This window comes from Meleagris gallopavo, chromosome 3 (genome assembly GCF_905368555.1).
Source record: "Meleagris gallopavo chromosome 3, MGAL_WU_HG_1.1, whole genome shotgun sequence".
In the NCBI taxonomy this organism is placed as follows: Eukaryota; Metazoa; Chordata; class Aves; order Galliformes; family Phasianidae; genus Meleagris; species Meleagris gallopavo.
Window position 1 is genome coordinate 1,710,110 of NC_139406.1, and position 22,798 is coordinate 1,732,907.

The 22,798-nt window shown below is 35.2% G+C and overlaps 1 protein-coding gene across 1 annotated transcript in view; it reads right to left on the bottom strand.

Annotated features, from left to right (window-relative positions):
* CNTNAP2 (contactin associated protein 2) overlaps positions 1–22,798 on the bottom strand; it is a 791,915-nt gene that overhangs the window by 501,990 nt on the left and 267,127 nt on the right. The window contains exon 2 of the mRNA XM_010708239.3: positions 6,022–6,132. Coding sequence (XP_010706541.1) covers positions 6,022–6,132 — 111 coding nt within the window. The remainder of the gene's footprint in view (positions 1–6,021; positions 6,133–22,798) is intronic.

Sequence of the window (22,798 nt, forward strand, 5' to 3'; positions counted from 1 at the left end):
ATATATGTTTTGAAGTTGAAGTTATTAATTTGAAAGTGAGGAATAAGCACAATAGGTTATATGTTTAGATATGAGGTAGATGAACACATACAGGAAAATATATGAATCCAACAATAATGTCTGATAACTAAACAATAGTCATTAGGGAACAAACGCCGTTCTTAAAACATATTTCTAGTTCCAAAACAACTCTCTAATAACAAGCTGAGCCTGAATTATTGATATATATAAGAAAAGGAACAAAAACAGCGGTAGAAATTGAAATTATAGAAAAAAAATAGAAAATTAATCAAAAGGCAATTTTACTAATAAATGTGAAAGTTTTTCCTCCTCAGTGTCCTAAAACTAAATAAAAATAGAACACAGCTGTTACTTGTAGTGTTTCTAAATTGTTACAGTAATGCTTCCATTTACGTGTGCAACATGAAGAATTCTATGTCTGGTGTACAGATGCTTTTAATGATCCATATGAACTGCTAGAAGACTTTTTAAAATCACGATTAATTAGTTTTCCACAATTTTTAAAATGCTAACGTTTTTTGATAAGTCCTTACAGTTAACTTGCCTTGAATTCTGATCAACTAATTTGGCCGTGAAATACTTTTGTACATGAAATCACATGAAATACTTGTGTCAAATAAATTGTTGCCCTGTATAATGTATGTTTATCTAAAACATACATTTATAGAAAAGATCTTTTTCAAATTTAAAAGTAGAATTTTCAATTACTTATAGACTCTTAGCAAGAGCTTTATTATAGACAAACAAATGCTAGGTGGATGACAGTACTGTTTTTTTCTCATGGTTGTTACCATTATGTTATGCTACTCCATCTGTTACTCCTAAGTGCTTACCTAGATAGAAAGACATTGTTCAGTAACCTGGACAGTGCATTTACAAACCACTACACCAAATTTTAAATAAATAATGTGATGTAACAGCTTGTCTATATAAGGAGGTTGCAGTATTTAAGGTGAGGATTTACAGTGTGCTAATTAATGCACACTAACTCCCTACTGTCCTTCTCTGGGTGATGTTATGACAGTGAGCAATACTGTCTTGAAGGTTTTAATATCTATTCTAGAAAGAGCCTAGGCCAGGTACTCGGGAATTTCTGCCTTAAAAAGGCAGAATGCTCATAGTCAGAGCTGATGCGGAATTAATCTCATTGACTTGCTAGGAAGGATTTGGGAAATAGAAGAATCATATGCTCTTATGGATAACATCTTGCATTTTCTGTACAGAAACCAAAATTTAACACTCCACTAAGAAAAATAAATAACTGTCTCATTTACACCTATGTCAACAGTTAAAATTCCTGAAGCTTGTTATATAGACACATCAATAATTCGGATAAAAGGTCAAGGTCAGAGCCATGATTAAGAAGCAAGATGAAAGCACTGACAGGAGTTACATAGTGGTGATAAAAGTCCTGCTTTTTGAACATCAGCAGTTTTACAGAAGTTTCCCCCAAATTATATTATCAATTTTGTTGGCAGCTTCATATTTCTGACTGATACTGGACTGGAAAGAGAACCCAAGAAGCTAAATTTCTTCTGTATTTCACTGTGCAAAAGCTTATTTCCATACATTTCAAGATTCATTATGACCTTCATATTTTCACTGTCTTCTGGGATTATTGTTGAAGTTCTGAGATTGCTCAGTTCCAGAGCTTCCAAATATATTATATAATACTATGTTATACTGCCATAATGTAGAAATTCTTCCCTAAATTAAAATGAAATGAGGTAGAAGATGGCAGCATTAATTCCTGTACCAGTGAGAATTTTAAGGTCCAATAGTTTGGGTATTATTAGAAGGAAGATTGATAATGCATTATATGAAATTTGTGCTAAGAATCCTATGATGTGATACAGTCCACTGATTTTACTGATGGCAGGTCGTAAGATGTTAGACCTTATAACCTTGACATTACACATATGCAAGTTTTAGATAGCTTTTTCATAAGCTCTAGAATGAGTTAATTGAAAACTCTCCTTTGTTTCCATTTTAGTTGAGAAGGTGGTAGCAATAGAATAGTTTTGCAGAATAGGTAGGACAAAAATGAAAGGAACGCAAAAACCTATTTTAATTTATTAACTAGATTTCAATTAACATGTGTTATAGTGCAATCAGTAACTTAATGGCATATATAAACTCAAATTATTTCTGTTAGTCATTTTGAAAAGGAAAATGTATTTTGCAAAGGTAACATATTTCAAGTTACTCCAAATATTACATTGCATCTTTTTATGCACTGAGAATTTTAAGTTTAGTTTGCATAGATATAGGAAATAGTTACTGAAAAAATAATTCTATTAAGTGTGTACAAAATAAAATATATATATATAATTTTATCTAATAGTCCAAGCTTTTGCTTATAAGCCTCTAACAGGTCAAAACTCACAGTGCTCTTTCTTTCCTAAACCTACTTGCACTATAAAATTCATCACATCTTTCTAGTTTTCTCCTATGTTTTGCAACATCTCAAATTTCAAAGGTTTTCTTCTCCCTTTCCTGCAGACATAGCAGGGATAGCAGGAATTAATCTACCCTGTAATATTTCCAGTGTGATATGTTCACAAGAAATTGTATTGCAGAGAAGACAGTGTCCTTTGCTTACAAAAAGAAGGCAGAAGAGTCTACAGTTTCTTTGACCTTCTTGTTTTTTATTTCTTTCCACAATAATAAAATGATAGCATTTTTCACAGCTACTACAATTCAATTATTCAGAGCATTCAGAAGGTAGAATAAGCAAGGCCACCCATGGAAGGAACAGTTGGGATGTTGGAAGTCATATGTTTGCACACCTACTCCGTAATCTCAGGCTTCTGACTTGTGGAGATAAAATCAGAGCTGTAACTCTGATTTAATTACATAAATCAAAGATTCACTAACGTAGAGACTAAGGCTTCAAAATTATATACATTTTAAATATGAGTTTGCAAGAAATTGATAAACCTGCAATTAATTGCTGAAAATTTATTTATCAAATTGACAATTTCTTTAATAAAAGCTAACTGTTCTTTTGTCTGTTTTACTTATTTTAAATCAAGCTCATTTAATTAAATCAAGCTCTCTTTGCTTACGCTAATGAGAAATAAGGATTAGAGCAGGAACAAGGGGCAACATAGAGGATAGGAAGCTAAACAGGTTAAGTGAACAGTTACCTTTTGTAAGCAAGTTATACTTAGTCAATTCTGGACTTCCTCTTTATGAAGTATGTGTAATAATTATTATATCAGTGGAGACTTACAGTGGAAACTGTAGAATGCTGTGAAAATATGAGAAACATCCTCACATACTAAAACAAAACACAGAATACCTTAAACATATGTCCTAAAGTTTTCAGATCCATGTTTACTATTCCATGAAATTTTAGTACTGTTTGCCTAGATCACTAGTTACAGGATTTGCGTAGAAAGTGATAACAAACAGCAAGAGGAATTTTGTGAATGCTTCTGTTTCGTAAACCTCCTAAGGGCTAATGAAAATATTAAGCTCTTTGGTGTGTATCTTTCCATTTGCAATATTTATGGCAGAAACTACAACCTTCTTAATAACATGGACTGACTGTGCAGTCAATCAGTGTCTCAATGAATAGAATAAAATATACTATCTATTCTACTAAAGTATTTTTCCAGTCTAGAGTAAAATGTCATGAAAATAGCAAAGAAATTTAAAATTGGATTGGAGAATAGAATTTTCAGAAGTATATTTCCTCAGCATAAGAATTTGAGGCTCGAAGAGAGGAGAGCTTTTTCCTTTTTAATGACTTGAGCATAGTGTGGTTTAAATAGCATATTCAATTTGGGAACTTACTAGCTGATAATGACTCTTGGGAGAAAAAAAATATTAGTAGTTTCATTAGTAATATCTGTAATTCCATGATGTAAGAAAATCAACATTAAATCTGAGCTATTTTCCATCATTTATAGAAGCAGAAATATAAAAACAGTGAAGGTACAGTTCCCTTGTTAAACATAGTAATGAGTATTGTAATAATTTCACTGGTACTAGCATAAGGAAAGTAAAATGTTCATATAGAAACTTCAGTTTTTAGAAGTATATATGCCAAACTTTGTCATATTAAAAGATGGATAGCAACAGTCTAATTCAGTGAGTATTTAAGGAAAGAGATGCAAGAAAAGTAAATAAAAATAAAAGTCTAGTAAACTAAAGGAGAAATAATTGTAAAATCAATGATACTCTTGCCCAAATGGCATTTTACATATATATATTTTTTTCCAGTAGCCATTTTTTTTTTCTATTTTAGAAGAAGTAATAGAAACCAGATGAGCTTATCTATGATCATGATACAGCAGGATTAACTATAAATGAAAAGCATTGTTTTAAGGCAAACTGCTCCCTGGCTTCCTTCAACAGTAAGCAATTGAAAACAAAAATTAAATGATGCAATAGCTATCAAAAATTCGGTTCAGACACACTGTAAGAGAAAGAATTAGATTTGTTAAAAGATACATAATAAAGTCTTCTGAAATAAACTAACTCCTGCCCTTTTCTTGAGACATCGTAAAATGTTAATCTATTTTCATTCATGACTTCTAAATTCCCAAAGCAATATAAGGTGTCATGCACTAGCCTGCAGACCTAAGACTGAAGAAACTGCTGATACTACTGACAGGCCACACGGTTTGCATTAATTCAGCAAAGGAACAGGATTGGAACTATTTTCCCTAAGTTTGTCTTTGGCTTCTGTTTAAGTCACCTTGTTGTAATAGCAACCGGGGAAAGGAATACCTATATGGAAGCGTGTGTAACAGTAACTTTTTATTCTCTTTTTGCCTCTCTGCCAAAAAAACGTGAAGATCCTGTAGTACTGGAAAAAGCTGAACATCAGAAGATATTGCAAATGTGGGAAATAAGTTAAATCAACAAAGCAAATGCAAAACAAGAGCAAAAACTCTTGTAGTTCTGCTCCAAAGACCGTGTGTAAGAGATTATTTTTTGCACCATTGTCTCAAAGCTTGCTGAGGACCACTGATGGACACATCTTGGGCAAAGGTTGAGAAGCCCTTTGTCTGAGGGACACAGATGGACGAGTCCAGGCAAGTCCTGGTGAAAGTTGGCAAAATCTTTTGTCTGAAGATTTGCAGGACAGGGGCTATGAGAGACAGATAAACTGCTGCTTAATGGTCGGGAAGAAGTCTTTTGTGTGGGCTTATCTCGAGGGAGATAGCATTATCTAAGGGGTACTGTGCATGACTGACCCAAGTGCCCAGGAATGCCACAAAACAGAAGAAGGATAAAAAAGGGACCAACAATCGTGAGTGTTAGGTGCCTGACATCAGAAGCCTCACAAGGTGATGCCTGCATGCTGATGTGCTCTCCAGGGGCCGGCTACCTGAGACCTGCCTCTTTTTCCTGGACTTGCTCTGTGCTCTACCTGCTTGCCACTCTGCCGTTGCTCTCCTGAGCTTTTGCTTCAGACCATCAGAATGGTGTGCAACGGGACACTGCTGGATCTTGGTGGTGACTATACCCATTTTATGCAATTCTTGCTTCTTTCATACCTTTCCTATTGCCCACTTTCCCTTTGCCATCACTTCAACTCGTAATAGTCACCAGTCTCCCCTGGACAGACCAACATTTGAACTGTTTCTTAATCTTACATCAGCTATACATATATCAAAGAACCTTCACTCACTCCTATAAATTGGAGTGAAACACCGTGACTTTGTAAATATTTCTTTACCTTATGAACATTGGTTTGTCCTTTCAGCTGAAGTCAATTATACAACTGTATTATGTGACTTCATTAACTTTATAAATTTGACCCAAGCAACAAGTTTTTTAGGTTTTTTTCTCCCTCTCTCTCTCTGTGGTGTAATTACTGTAACATGCAATGAAAAAGGAATTCATTCTGTTTACAAAAACAAGACAGCTAAAATTTTGTTGAAAGTAGCATTAATGCTTTACAGAAAAGCATTTTCATATTAAAAAAAATCATGCATTTCTTTTTCTCAAGGATGTGAACATAAGGTTGAGAGTGCTCCTTACCTCCTCTCTTGTTTAACTTGGCATACCCAGGCACATAGCTGCTTGTCATTGATGATGAACTGCTGAAGGAGGAGTGGGGTAATGCTGAGACCAGGGGTTCATCACACTTTTCTGAAACACAGGAAAAATTATTTTTTTATACTAATAAATATTCATACACGTTAAGGGGCAATGCACCCTTCATTTTTATTTTGAGTAGTAACACAGTTGTGACACTTGTGTATGTGCAGAATACATGTGGATACATCCCATCATTTCAGTAAAAACTTGTTTAACCAGGCAAGCGGCTCAGCACCACATAGTTGTTCACTCACTCCACCTCTTTCTAATGGGATGAAGGAGAGAATAAAATAAATTAAAAAAAAGTAGAACTCATGGCCTGTGATAAAACTATTTACTAAAATAGAGAAAGGGAAAAAAGAAATAGTTATGTAGTTATCTCTCTCTCCCTCCCTCTGTCCCTCCCTCCATCCCTCCCTCTGTCCCTCCCTCTCTCTCTCTATCTATCTACTTGTAAAAATGTATGTAACAAATGATGCAGAAATAATTGCTTATCACACAACATCCTTTCTCCCCCAGCTGATGCCCAGCTAGCCCTCCAAGCAGCAGAGGAGAGCAAGATGAATTCCCTCTCCTTTCTAAATCCCTTCTGCTTTATACCATGTGATACGGAATATGCCTTTGGCCAGTTTAAATCAGCTATCTTAATTCTATTTCTTCCCAACTCCTTGGGCCATTGCTGCGAATGGCCTTGAACCTATACAACACAGCTTTGAAGGTAACTATAGGTATTGGTGTATTATCAACCTTGTTTTTCTCATAGAGCCAAAACACATGATCATACTAGACACTCTGAAGAAAACAATTCATCCCAACTGAAATTAAGAAAAAGCACAAGAACAAAGAACTAAAAATAAAGACTTCAAGAAAGTTATAACAAAATTATCTAATGGTGATGCCTGCCATGGACCAGCACTCTCTGTAAGGATATTTACTATAAACAAACAAACAAACAAACAAAAAGAAAACATAATAATGCCTGCCTTTATATATCTAGAATGTTTTTGACGATATGCAAACACAGTGCTAAAGAAAATTATCATAAAATCTTTGTAAGAAGTAGATAGGATACTTTCAGTTCTGAAATAGAAGTGCTGATAACTGCTTACCTTAATAGAGAAAATAAATTAGGGCATATGAATAAATAACTATGAATTATTGCATATTACAGATTTACTGAAAAAAGGAAAATAATCTTTTTCTTAATGTAATCTCTAGAACCCATTTTAGAACTTCATTAATATTTTACTTAGTATAAGGAAGATTAATGTATCTAAGATTAATGCATCTAAGATGGTAAAAACCCAAAATTGGAATGTTTGTTTTTCTTATTAAAAAAAAAATTAAACCAAATCTCTTCCTGTGTTGTTTGAAATTATGCAAATTAGAATGGATAGAATTGGCTTTTGATTTTTCAAATATTTAGGTCAGATAAGTTAAGTACTTCCCTTTATTCTAGTTTAATCACGAGTTACTTCAACAGATGTGAAATTCCAAGGTTAATTTACTCATTTACATTTCTAATACGAGCTATTACACAAGAGAAAAGATAGCTTGCGCCAGTCATCTTCACTAATCTTTTTAAATATGCAGAATGCAATACAGGCTCTGCTGCAAATGGAAACATCCTCAACTTATGCATCTAGAAAACATTACTCTTTCCTGGTAGGCAGTATAATTAATACTCAACAGCATGTGATTTTGGTGCAATTATAAAACTATGAACCAGCAAACCAGATCACATATTGAAACAGAGTTATTGCTATCTTCAAAAGAGGAGCTTTTAAATGAAAACTGAGGTAATTGTGAGTGAATCAAGTGATTTGTAATATAGATCTCCCAAGATTTAAATTGCATGTAAAAAAAACATAAAACTAGTTACGCCACAATAGAAAATGAAGCACAAAAATGTACACAAACACTAGTTTGTGAACCATTCTATTGACATTTAACAAAAAAGAAAAGAAGTTTTCCTCTTAAATTTCTTTGAGATTGTTATGGAAGAAAATAAAACTCACATCAGTATAGAAGCACAGGCAAGAATAAAGGGCAATTGCTTCACACTGAATTGGAGGAAAATTCTTGACTTTAAAGTTCACTGTCATGGTATTAAATGATAAAATTTTGACAAGGGATAATACATTATTTAAAATATTATTTTTTTATACTACAAAACAGAAGTACTAATTCCACTCCTCCTTCCTTCCCTACTTTGGCTCTTGCCACACAGCATATTTGTCACAAATCTGCGGTGGAAGAGGCCACAGTGTCTTGTGGCCAGATCACATGATCCAAGCTGGATTCTGGAGGCACATATGACCTTCTAGCAGCAGAGGAAGACTTGGAGAAAAGTCCTACATCTTGGATGCCAGGCTGCCAAAGTAGTATGAGATTAGAATTTAAGATTAAAAGTGAGGAGCAGATTGAAGCAATAATTACAAATTTTGCAGTAAACATCATGATCACAGAAAGACAGAGTTGCTCAACCACAAAAGTTTTTATAATGTAACTGTTTATGTATTGTACATTTTTTACATCCGTAAAAACAGGCATTCAACTTAAATATTTCTAGCAAATTACTCTCACTGCCACTTCTTTATTAGTGCTATCTAGACAAGGATTTGAAGTCATTCTTCATTAACTATGATGTCTTGGTAAACACTGTCCATAGCCGAGGGGTGGCATCTAAAGATCTTTAAGGTCCTTTTCAACCCAGGCCATTCTATGATTCTACAATTTAAAAACAGAAGGGTATATTAATGAAAAATATACACTCTACAGCTGAGCATTTCGTTTTCACTTTCCTTGTTTTTCACTTATTCCTCCCCAGCTATTTTTAAAAAAAGTCAAAATGAAATATGAAAATATAGAATTACAATGGAGAATAGGACTGAAAGAAATCTTTATATGTATGTGTACATACTGAAACATATATATATATTATGTACACATGTAGAGCAAAAGTACAGAATTTTAGTACATCATAAAATATAATGTAATAAAAGCATAATCAGTGTCAAGTAGGGCTTGTTAGGAGTCTACCTGCTTTGTGGAAATTCAATAAAGAGACAGAGGACTTTATCTAATGCACCGTAACAGTACCACAGAATGGATGTGAACACAACTGCAAAAGCTTTTTCTCATGCAGCACTTGAACCTGCATTCCTTACATATTCATCAAGATTGGTTTTTTTTGAGAGAATGTTTTATTACATTCTTAAAATCAAATATGTTTGTATGACTTTCCTCTCCATAATGTCATATCAGAGTGTTGGGGTACAGAGGACACTTCTAACTTTGCGAAAGAACATTTGGAATAGTAAGCTGTGGATACAGAAAAAGTCTAACACTCATGTAGTTTGATTGTAGAGGGAGACCATTAGTCCTATTAGCTGAAAAACATGTGAAATAAAAGTACTATTCTAAGCCCTTAAAACAAACAAACAAACAAACAAAAAAATATAAGAAGTCTTAACTTCTGCAAGAAAAATAAAATTGAGTTTTAGATGTATTAAGAAACAACACAGCAGCTGGAAAAAAAAAACCAAAACAACAACAACAAAAAACTCGAAACAATAGAACTTCTCAGAACTTATCAGAACTTCTTTTACTGATCTCAGAAACCATAAATAAAGTCTTTTTCATTTTGATAGTGATTGTCACTACCGTTCATGAAGCCACAAAAAAGGAAATAAGTAAATTTGTTTGGAAATAGTAATAGCTTTTAAATCATCATTCACTGTACAGTCTACCTTGTCTCTTTGATTCGTTAATCTATCCCATTGGATTCAAAACAATGGAATAAATAAGCTTGATATAGACAAAAAATAAAAATGAAACTCCGTGGGAACTATAATTGCATTTGTCAGTTGTCAGTGTTATCATAATTGTTACAGCCATGAATGTGTTTCATTCATTGCATGTGTGCTTTAGAAGTATTGAATGTGGACGTCTGCTGTCTCTTAGTTTAATTGAAATCACCAACAATGGGGGTAAAAAGAGCTGATACTTTCCTTCATCATTATCCAGAGTTACATTTGAATCCTATGACAACCTTTGAAGACCAACTAACAAACTAAAAAAATCAAATAAAAATACCTGACTTTAACAATGTTTGAAATACCACCCAAGGACAGGGCATCCACCACATCTCTGGGCAGCCTCCTCCATTGCCTCACTGCCCTTATTGTAAAAAAACTACTTCCTTACTATCCAATCTAAATCCCTCCTCTCTTAGTTTGAAACCATTTCTTATTTTCCTATCACCACAGACTCTGTTAAAGAGTCTGTCCCCTTCTTTCTAGAATCCCCCTTTAGATACTGAAAGGTTGCTATCAGGTCTCCCAGAGACTTCTCTTCTTCAGGCTGGACAGCCCCAGATCTCTCAGCCTGTCCTCACAGGGAAGGTCTTCCATCCCTTGTATTGTTTTTGTGGACCTATTCTGGACATGCTCTAACAGGTCCGCATCTCTTCTGTACTGAGAACTCCACATCAGTACACAATACCCCAGATGAGGTCTCACCAGGGCAGAGTAGAGGGACAGAATCACCTCCCTTGACCTGCTGACCATGTTTTTTAAGATGCAGCCCAGGATGCGATTGGCTTTCTGGGCTGCGAGGGCACATTGCTGGCTTGTGTTCATCTTGCCATTCACCAGTATCCCTAAGTATTTTTTTGCAGGACTGTTCTCTATCCTTTCATTCCCCAGTTTGTATTGATAGTGGGGGTTGTCATGACCCAGGTGCAACATTTTGTGCTTGGATTTGTTGAACCTCATGAGATTCACATGGATCCACTGCTGAAGTCTGTCTAGATCTCTTTGAATAGCATCCTGTCCCTTGGGTTTGTTGACTGCACCACATAGCTTGGTATCATACACAAACTTGCTGAAGGTGCATTCAAGCCCACTGCTGATGTAATTAATGAAGATGTTAAAGAGCATACATTTCAATACTGACCCCTGAGGAACTCCATTTGTCAATTATCTCCCTCTGCACATTGAGCCATTGATCACTACTCTCTGAGTACAACTCTGCAACCAGTTCCTTGTCCGTCAAAGAGTCTACCCATTAAATGTTTATCTTTTCAATTTGGAGAGAAGAATGTTATGGGGAACTATGTCAAAGGCCTCATTGAAGTCTAGTTAGATGACATCAGTGGCTTTTCCCTTATCCTAGTTGGGACAATGTTCCAGCAACTTCTGCTTATGTATTCCTGGCACTTGGGATTGTTCAGCCTGGAAAAGAGAAGATCAACAGGGGATCTTATCAAATATTTAATTGTAATTAAGTGTCAAGAGATTGGGACGAGGCTTTTTTCACTGGTGCCCAGAACAACGGGCAACCAGTCCAAACTGGAACACAGGATGCTTCTTCATCTGAACATGAGAAAAACTATTCTTTGCTTTGAGGATGAAAGAACATAGGAACAAGTTGCCCAGAGTGGTGGTAGGCTTTCCTTCTCCAGAGATATTACAAATGCATTTCTGCAAGGCCTACTCTAAGGAACATACCTTAGCCAGGGGATTGGACTAGCTGATCTCTAGAGGTCTTTTCTAACCCTTAAAATTCTGTGATTCCTGCTCTTGTTTGAGACATAGTCTAGTGAATTAAACACTGCTGATTCTAAGTGCATTAATATTTCTTTTGTTTGTTGTTAGAGATATGCTAATTCTCCTATGCATTTATTCAGTTTCCAGAGAAGACGTGCTACCCTATAACTGCTTTTCACAAGTGCTTGGTAGTCTATTCTTTTTCCTGAGCATGTTATGGGCAGATCACTATTTGTATTCCAAATGGAGAAGTCAAACGTGTTTAGGGTAACTAACATTAGCAGGAATTAAACTCAGAAGATCTGATTATCTCCTTTGCTCCCTAACATTAACATGTTAGGGATACATATTTTAAAACAGGAGCCTTATGCATTACAAGTAAGGATTAGAAGTTCCTTTAAACATCTATTTTCCCTTGCACTTGACAGAAATTTTCATGTGATTAATGAGTAGTCTTTACTAATAGTAGTTAAGATTTGTGTGTGTGTGTGTTTGTAACTGAATGTGTTATGTAAAGGAGAAATGGTTGAGACTTTTCTCAGTCAGAAAGCTGTGGCTTTGTGTATTTCTTGATTGGGACATTTTTTAGCATTACTTCAAAATGACTCACCTGTTTCACATTCCACTAGCAAGTGCGTATAGCTATTTTGGGCTCAGCACAATACTGTTGTGTTTACTTACCTTTTCGTAATAAAGTTAATCAACTTCTTAGTTCTTTGCTTTTGAATTATTATTTTTTTTTTTAAGAAAGTCATATATGGCATCATAATTATGTCTTGATAACATCCTATAGGAACATTATAACTAATTATTATTAATTAATAACTAATTAATAATAAATATAACCAATTATATAATAATTATAGTATATAATATAACAATTATATTATATAATTATATATTATTAATAACTAATTAATAATTAATAACTAATTATTAATTAATTATATGTTGCCATCTGGTGTTTTTCATGGATTTAATTCACAAATCCAAATTTTTTTTGCTTTTAAAAAGACTGTATACATCTTATTCTTCGCTAGATCTTTGGATGCATCTTCAAACTATTAATAAAATGTACCTGTGATAAGAAATGGGAGCAATATACATTTGTAAACATTTATGAACATATTGTTCTTAGGCATTCTAACCCACTGCTAGATATTAATGTCAAAAACATTCAGATGAACCACAGGTTGCCCTTTTCATTTTCTCAAACAGTCCACTTTGATAAGATATATCAACAACTTTAGAGGTGTTCCATTTATTGATCAGGATGCTAAAAATATGAACAGACTTCAGTGAAGTGAAGAATTGGACCTCAACAAAGTCAAAAAGTGAGCCCATGTGAACCTAATGAGATTCAACATAACAAAGTACAAGTCAAAGTAATCCCAGATACACATACAGACTGGGAGAAGAACTCCTTGAAAATAGCCCTGTGGAGAAGGACCTTGAGGTTCTGGTGGATGAAAAAATGAACCTGAGCCAGCAGTGTGCTCTTGCAGCTTGGAAAGACAATGATATCCTGGACTCCATCAGAAAAGGGATAGCCAGCAGGGATAGGGAGGTGGCTGTCCCTCTCTACTCCGCCCTCAAGGAGACCCATCTGGAGTATTCTGCCTAGGTCTGGGGCCCCCAGTACAGGAAAGATGTGGAGCTGTTGGTGAGGGTCCAGAGGAGGGCCACAAAGATAATCAGAGGTCTGGAGCACTGTTGTGGTTTTGTGATTTCTGTTGTCGGTATTCCCTCCAGTTTTCTAATTAAAACTCTAATTTAAACTAATGTAATCTCACCTACAAGTGAGATTAAAGTGAAAGATTTAAAGCCATCAGAAGAAAATAGTAAATATTTTTAAATATCCATGTCACTTATTTTTTTCTAACCAAGGATAGTTAAATTCAGAACCAACGGTCAAAATCTGAATGTATGTTTTGTATTGCCAGCTAACTTCTAATTCTATGAAATGCAGGAAGGACACAACATTTAGTTTAGGTGCATTCAAAGTCTAGCTTTTAGTTCTACATATACTTGAGACTATACAGTATTATCTGGAGGAAAAAAAATATATATAATATATAATAATATATATAATAGATAATAGATAATAGATAATAGATAGTAGATAATATTATATATATGTGTGTATATATATATATGTTTCTCATTATTGTGAGATACTGATTTGAATTGTTGCACATCCTTCTGTGTTCTTAAAAGAGAATGAAATATCAGTGAAAGGAAAGGTAGTGACAGCCTTAGCTAATCTTTATCGTGAACACAAGAAACAGTATCAAGGAATTGCATAGTCAGTCAATACCTCAATTGAATAACTACCTTTGGCCAGTGGAAGGAAAAGAAATAAAACATAAAAAATAAAAGGCTAACTCACTTCTCAGTTTATAGGTGGTGCAAATCCTAATCCTTATGATGCTAGGGTCATCATCTTCTTAGAAATTATTATTAAAAATACAATTAATATATTATTCTATTTTTACTTTACCTATTTTACATGCTTTGAAATATTAATTAGTTATAAATTCAGTTTTCCTTGGTACACCAGATTGGTGCCACTTAGATAAGCTCTTCAAAATCACATCTTATTATATTTAAGAAACAGGAATATAGAGCATAATTCATTCATATTTTATCCTAAGTATCTGGTAGAGCAAAATGGTTTTAAAGGAAAATTTGTAGTCTGATTTTCTTAGAAAAATACATTAATTGGTTAATTTGTTATAATTTTCGAGTACATAATGAAGATATGGTTGACTATGCAGCAAGAATGCACATATGCAATAATGTTAACATGAGCATTGCTTTTATACCCTCACACTCTTTAGAAAAACAGTACATTTTTATTAGTCTACACCATGCAGTGCTTTAAACAATCAAGTGTAATTAAGGATTGGTACTTGTGCACTTGATCAGAAAAACAATTCCAAATTTGATGAGTTCAAAATGTATTAAGAAGAAGGAATTATATTATTTTCTTCTGAATTATCTCAGGTCTAACCTGTTGCTAAATGAAATTTGGAATTCAATTAGAGGCCGAATTTTACAACATGTTTTGCTTCTTATTGGTACTCAGTCTAAATTTTTAAGGGAGAAAAATAAGTTAAAGAGGTCTTATATATGTATATAATTTTTTTGAAGGGGTATTAAGTAAAAAAAGATGGCAAATAAACATTCTGTAGGGGTGTTTGTTTTTGGGGGGGTTGTAATTTTCTTTTCTTTTTTTAATAGGGAGTCATACAGTCCAAAAGTCACAATAGCCATTGATATTCCACAGAATACCTGAGCAAGTCATGGTGATAAATAAAGTGTCAGAATAAACACATTCTTCATCATAGAAGGCCCCAATATCTGGTTTCAGAGAGTGCTACAGCCTCATCTTAGTTCTGACTTCTTGGATGGATTTCTTTCCTTGAAGTACTTCTCCTACTGTGCGAAACAATGCCTTTCTGACCAAAGAATGTCACAGAAGATGCACCAGAGACCAAGAATCTATTATATATAAAATGCATTGTGACTAAAATACTGTGGGTTATTTTTTGTTCTCCAAAAGCAAATCCATGTATTTGTATTTTCCTGTATAAAACAAAATATGTAAACATTTCAAAACGAGCTACTTACTCTGGAAAAACATTTCTGAGTGAGTTGTAAGATCTGCTACCCTTTCCTCATTATGAGTTCCTATAATGTTTTAAGTGATGGATGACAGTAGTAAAGATAAAAGTCTGCATCTATAGGACTTGGCAGCCTTAATAAGTGCAGATGATCATATGATGGAAGACCTTGCAGGCAAAGAGTTTATCCTGAGCCATTAACATGGCACATGCTCTGTTGAGGATGCCACTTCAGTAAGAGAGTGTGAGCATCTAGCAACCACATAACACCAGCCAACCACAAGCACCTAGCAGCCAGATATGAACAAGCAGACTTTCATTGCTTCTCTGAGGTTTACACCAATAATGCTGACTAAATGCAATGTAAAAACATTAAATGACTTTTCAAGTCTATTCAAGGGCATCTACAGAACACTAAATTTATTCATAAAATGAATTTGCTTTAGTTAAATTGCTGCCTCAAGTTTTAATGCTACCTTCAGAGTGATATTTGCTCCCAGAACATGACCCAGAGGTATGAAGGTGAGAATGGATACTATCCTGAGTTTAGGATATTTATTTATTTATTCTACATTTCAAGCAGCCACTTAAATTGTTCTCATTGAGATACATGCATTGTCACCCATAATTTGCTTGCATCAAAGTACTGTTAAGTATATTCAAATATGTTTATTCAATAGTGTGGTGGGAACATTAAACAGACTGTATTGTCAATCACCATTAACACAGAAAGAATGATACTATGCAATAAGTGTCTCAGATTTCTAGCACAGTTTAAACTTTTTCACCCGACCTCAGATAACCTGAGAAATACCCTGAAGTCCTGCCCTTTAACAAATGAATTAATTGCTTACTAGTACAAAACCATAATTGCTCTGGATAAAGCTCCACAGAAAGGTTGAAGTGAAAATTATTTAATTTTTTTAAAATTCAATTACAAATGAATCAATGGCATCCAGACAGATTGAGGAAAATTTCTTACACTACTTCTAAGATGATACTTCATGTAAAAGGGCACCTTTAGAATTTTTTTCCAACCTACTCACAAATTTATAAATGATTAATGAAGACAAATCTAATAAAGGAAGTTTAATTAAGATTTTTTCTCCAGAAAATTGAAGTCAGAAGGTTGTGAAAACAAATTATAAGTAAACACAATGGGGGAAAAGAAAAAAATGAAACTGATGTGTCATGACCCTCTGATTTTCCTCAATAAATTTGTATTGATTAATATCTCCATGAAAAAAAGAAAAACTTCTCACTTTTGTTCATGTCATTCTCTGTATGAATTTCATTAAGTCACTCTTAATTTCACTGACTAAGTTAACTGTTATGTTCAGTGTAGTTTACCAGGATGTGTAAATAATTAATTTTCACTTATAATTGAATGAACAAGACTAGAAGAAAATAAAATATATGGCTAAGTGATCTCATTAAACCAGAATGGTCAGCTTTACTCCCTTATGAAGAATGATGGAATATTTTTTTACTGAACATCCATTATCCTAATGGAAACATTCTATGCTTGTTTTTAGACAAAAGGCCACAGAAGATATTTTACTGATTTACTGCTTTTGCTCAATAGGGAGATTTCAGAATTACTGAAACTACATCTATTTGTTTAATGAGGCTTTTCCATCATCTTCTTTCAGTTTGGTTGTTGATATACACTGGAAGTACATATACAAAATAAAAGTGGAGATGTAGTCTGCCTTTTCTCAGCGTATATTCCTCTTGGAGAGCTGGAACTCATGAAAGAACAGCTGAGATTGCAGGTAGCTAGGACCCAGGAAGTTCAACTAGCCAAGATTTTTAGGCACTGACCAGCTTCCTGGTACTATGTTCCAGCACTAAACAGAGGTCACACGTTGTCATGATATGGAATACTGATAAAATCAGAACACATGCCTTCTGTCAAAATTCACAGGAGTAGTTTCTATATTTAGGCCCACATTCTCAGAAATAAGTGAAGATTAATCAATTAAGCTTTCTGCTTAAGAGTTCTTATCATGTTGCATTAGGAAGAAATACATAAAATCTGGAAACTATTATGAGAAAGTCATTCAAGACTAACAGAACTTCCCAAAGGCAAGGAATCAGAAATCATGTACTACTGAACATAAATAGTATCTTATTTCAACAATAAAAAGGTGATAGTATCTAAATAGTATATATATGATACTTTATATTGTTAACAAACTAGAAGAACCTATTAACCCACTATTATATCCCAAAATAAAATCTCAGATAAGCAGACATTTCATTGCTGCAAATGTCTAAATGGCTCTATTGAAAACTAAAGAATGTAGTCAAGTTTTACTGCCCCAGTTGCAAATTCTTCATTACATATATAAAATTTATAATTTCAAATAAAAATCATGTTTTAAAATAGTGATTAAAATTACCATTCATTTTATCATAGCAAAAGAATTTGCCATGTGATAGCTTTTTGAAATGCTTGGAATTATGTAACATAACATCTAGATTTGTCAATTTCTTAGTCTGTTAGAGAGTCATGTAATTATAGAATCATAGATTCATCCTGACCTTGAATGTCTCCAGGGAAGGGCCACCCACCACATCTCTGTGCAACCTGTTCTAGTGCCTCTCCACCCTTACTATAAAAAGCTTCTTCTGTATGTCAGCAGGGAAACATTCTCCTTGATCTATCTCCTCCTTTTTATGTACCTGCAGAACCCCTTGTTATTTTTCACATCACTAGCCAAGTTCAGTTCTATCTGTGCCTTGGCATTCCTGATTTTATTTCTACACACCCGGACAACATCCTTATATTCTTCCCAGACTAAAGAATCCTGCTTCCACTTCCTGTTTTCTCTCTTTTCCTTCAGTTTATGTGGCAGGTCCTTGGTTATGCATGCCAGTTGCCCACCTCCTCTGCTCAGTCTCCTCTGCTGGAGGATGGAGAGCTCTTGTGCTCACAGAAAGATGTCCTTAAAAGAGCTGCCAGCTCTGATCTGTTCCTATGACCTCAAATACACTTTCCCAAGAGATCCCATCCCTGAGCAACCAGAAGTTCGCTCACCTGAATTTTAGAGACCTGACCTTTCTTTTTCCAGACCTGCATTCCTGAAGGATCACAAACTCCAAGACATGATCACTGCAACCCAGGCTGCCTCCAATCTTAACCTTTCTAGTGCTCTCCTCCATGCTGGTGAGCACCAGGTCCAGAAAGGCTTCACCTCAGGTCAGTCTGTCTAATACCTGGACCAGAAAGTTATCCTCAACAGTCTTAAGGAATCTCCTGGGTTGTCTGCTACCTACCATGCCACTGTCTCAGCAGATATTTGGGAGGTTGAAACCCCCCATTAGGACAAGAGTCTGCGAGTACAACACCTCCCGCAGTTGAAGCAAGAAGGCCTTGTCAACAGGCTCTCCCTGATCACGTGGCTTGTAGCAGACCCCAACTACTAGACACCCTCTACTGGACCAATCTCTGATTTTCACCCATTAGCTCTCAACGTGTGTGTAGTGGGGGATGCTAAGATGATCGGAACGCTGGGGCACCTCTCCTATGAAGAAAGGTTAAGGGAACTGGGTTTATTTAACTTGGAGAAGAGAAGGCTCGAGGAAGACCTCATTGAGGCCATCCAGTACTTGAAAGGAGTTTATAAACAGTAGGGAGTATATAAACAGGAAGGGGAACAGCTGTTTACAAGGGTGAATAGAGATAGGACAAGGTGGAATGGGAAATGGTTTTAAATTGAGATGGGAGATTTAGGTTAGATATAAGGAGGAGATTTTTTACTCAGAGGGTGGTGATGCCTTGGAGGAGATTGTTCAAGGAGGATGTCCCATCCCTGGATGCATTCAAGGCCAGGATGGATGTGGCTCTGGGCAGCCTGGTCTAGTGGTTGGCACCCCTGCCCATGGCAGAGGAGTTGAAATTAGGTGATCTTCGAGGTTCTTTTCAACCCAGACCATTCTATGATTACGTTCCATCTAAATCTCCTCTTAAACTAGAACCTTCTTCTAATTTGAAGATATTTCCTCTTGTCCTAACACAATAGACACTGCTAAAGAGCCTGTCCCCTTCTTTTTTGTGCTCCCCTTTAGATTCCGAAAGGCTACTTGAAGTTTCCCTAGAACCATCTCTTCATCAGGATGAATAGACCTAGCTCACACAGTGTATCTTCACTGAGGAAGTGTTCCATACCTTGGATCATTTTTGTGGCCCTCCTCCAGATTCCATGTCTCACTTGTACTGAGGACTCCATCCACATCTGGATGCAGTACTCCAGGTAAGGACTCACCAACATAGAGTAGAGGGTCATCTCCCTTGATTTGCTAATCACACTTATTTAGATGCAGCCAGGATACAGCTGGCTTTCTGGGCTGCAAAAGCACATTACTGGCTCATGTTCATCTTGCCATCTACCAGTACCTCCATGTCCTTTTCAGCTTGTCCCCCAGCTTGTTCTGATAGGGGGGATTGCTGCAACCAAAATGCAAGACTTCGTAATTGGTTCTGTTGAATCTCACGAAGTTCACCTGGGCCCACTACTTGAAACTGTCTGGGTCCCTCTGAATGTCATTCTTTCCCTCAAGCATATCAATTGCATCACATGACTTGGTATCATTGGAAAACTTTCTGAGACTTGAAATTCACAATGATGCAAGACTGCAGTTAAAACATCAAGTCAAAAGTCCTGATAAAGAGGCAGGGAGAGAGCTCTTTGGGTCATCTTTTAGGAATTCCTATGATTCCTCTGTTAGTATCTGGCTCTCATTAGGTTTACTTAGAGGATGTCATGATAAAAAGCATTTGTTCAAATCATTTAGATGAGAAACCTATTGTACTGTAGTAGAAATGACAAGAAGGATCAGAACAATCAAAACAATGTACCTTTTATTAGAATTGAATCATTGAGTGTGAAAAAGCACCTCGGATTCATTTAATATTTGGAAAGAAATGGGTTACTATTGAGCAATATAAAGGCCTGAAATACCATTTGCAGGTCACTGGTTCAAGCTCCTGCAGCCCATTGTCCCATTTTGTACATTGTGAAGGCTGTCAATAGTTAAATGAAACACTAGAAGCTAGTCACAACCTCAGAAAGAATGCCAAGAATATAATATACATCAATTCATGAATCACAAGAATGGCAGAAAAACATAACAGTTATAATGTTCATGTTCCCTCTTCAAAATTTATTTCAGATTTAAGACAACTGTAGAAATACTTTCTGAAGGATTTGTGAGGGAAGGGTGGTAAACAAATTTTAAAATATCAACAAGAATATTTTCTGTCATCAAAATAATCATATTTGTACTACTTCACTGTAATGCAAGAAATAGTTTCTGGTGGAATTCCTCTAAATTTGGTACAATGAAAGGACTTCACTGTTCCCTGCAGATGCCAGTGAGAATTTTTTTTAGGGCAAAGGGTCAGCCAGCAGCCATTATTCACAAAATAATTTCACTATATATGAAGGCGCAGAGATGTTGTGGTTGTTCCATTCTTAAAGTGTTCAAGGTCAAGGTAGATGGAGCTTTGAACAAATTGGTCTACTGGAAGAAGTTTCTACCCACATTTTGCGGTGGTTAGACTAAATGATCATTAAAGTTCCCTTCTAACACAAACCATTCTACATTTACTACTACCTACTGTGTTTTGGATGATAGCACTGGCTGCACAATGTTTGACCTGAAAAAAAAAAAAAAAAAAAAAAAAAAAGGAGCTGGAGATTTCGATTTCCATCAAGATAATTCACCACTAATCAATTTCATTCTGTGCCTGAATGTGATCCTGTATTGACTGAGACAGACATTTGCACTGAGATTTCAAGTTACATTTAAAGAATATAAGAGGCAGCCTAACTTACGCTCCCATTTAATAAAATATTTACTCTCAACAGATACCTCAGAAAAGGAATCTTTTGCTAAGTGACTACGTAAGGAAAATGCTCTGAGATATTTCCTGCTTGTAGAAAATCCAGTTTGAGTACTGTCATCTTTCAGACTAACTTTATGAATGGATGTGTTGCACATTCAGAAATTCAGAAAAAGTTCTCTCCCTGCAGATGTTTTGGATTTTCTGAAAGGCATGCAAAGAAGAGCATTAGTTCTGGCTGTGATACCAAGGCATCATAATTGACTTCAAGAAGAGGCTGTTCTCTTTAATCTAAAAAAACCTCTTATTATCTAAAAAAGTGCAATGAGAGCAGAATTGAGCCTTGTCGACATTACAGTTTTCAGTTATAAATTCATAGCAGTTAGCTCAGTATACTGTTTTTCAGTTCTGATCAGTTTTATGATAGTATGATATATTTGCACATACAAGAAAAATGATTTCCAAATGAGGGAAAATGGAAGACAGAAAAGAAAAAAAAAAAAGAAGTGTAAGAGGGAAAAAAAAAAAAGTGTAAACAGAAAATGAAAAAAAAACCAAAACAGTAAATGAACAAATATGCTCAGAATACCACTAATATGAAGATAGCCTGATATATACTAAATTTTGTGATATCCGTCCATCATTTCCAAATTACAAACATTCGGTTTCATCACAGCTAGTACCCTTCCAAGCAGTGCAGAATAGACAAGCATTGAATAAGTGAGGAATAAGTGGAATAAGTTACCAATATGCAGTTCATTCTGGGCGTCCCTGGAAGTAGGTGTCTGCTGGTCTCACTTGTGCTAAAGAACCACAAAATAAAGCAGCGCAGTACAAAAACATACATACAAAAATTTACATACACTCTGGACTGGACCAGAGACCAGTAGGGGATACTTACAAGCAAGTTAAGATTATAAAGCAGATGACAAATTTCTTCTTCAGGATTCCCAAACTAATATTTGTTCGTCAAAGAGACAATAAAATTAAGCTCTGAGTTTCTTCAGTTGAACTAAGATGACCTAGGATGATCTTGGAGGCTCATAAGACTGCTGTTTGGTCTCTCCTGTGATGATTTTTCTGAACAGCTGAGAGAGAACTAAGTACAGCTTTTCAGAATCCCTTGATTTTATCATCTCCAATAGATGGAAAAATTACGATTAAGAATGAAGTATTATTTACTAGAAATCTACCAGCAAGAATTGGAAGAGTATCATGACGGGTAGGAGGCACAAGATTAGGACTGCAAGAGGAAAAAAAAAAGCTTTACCGAAGAACAAATAAATAAAACAGTTTGTTTGCCAACTTTTCCCTCTTGTGTTATCATCCACACATAAGAAATAAAAAATCCATAAAAATATGGGCCATTGATAGTGTATTGGTGTAATACACTTACAATTCCTTCTCATGAGCTGTAAGGAGAAATAGTTTCCACTCATTTTGCTCTTGATTGCATGCACATGTTCATGTAAAACACTCTACTGAAACTGTTCAAGCCAAGGAAAGATAAAAGTCATCTTTTCTTGGAGATTTTAACTCAGCTTGGCTTTCATAGATGCCAGCTAAGCATTCAGTATTTAGTAGCAAGGAATTTACTCAATGTTTAATATTGGAGTTATTCTAAATTATTCATATTTTAATAGACTCTGTTCTGGGATATCACCGGGAAACTATCTAGCCTCGTATGG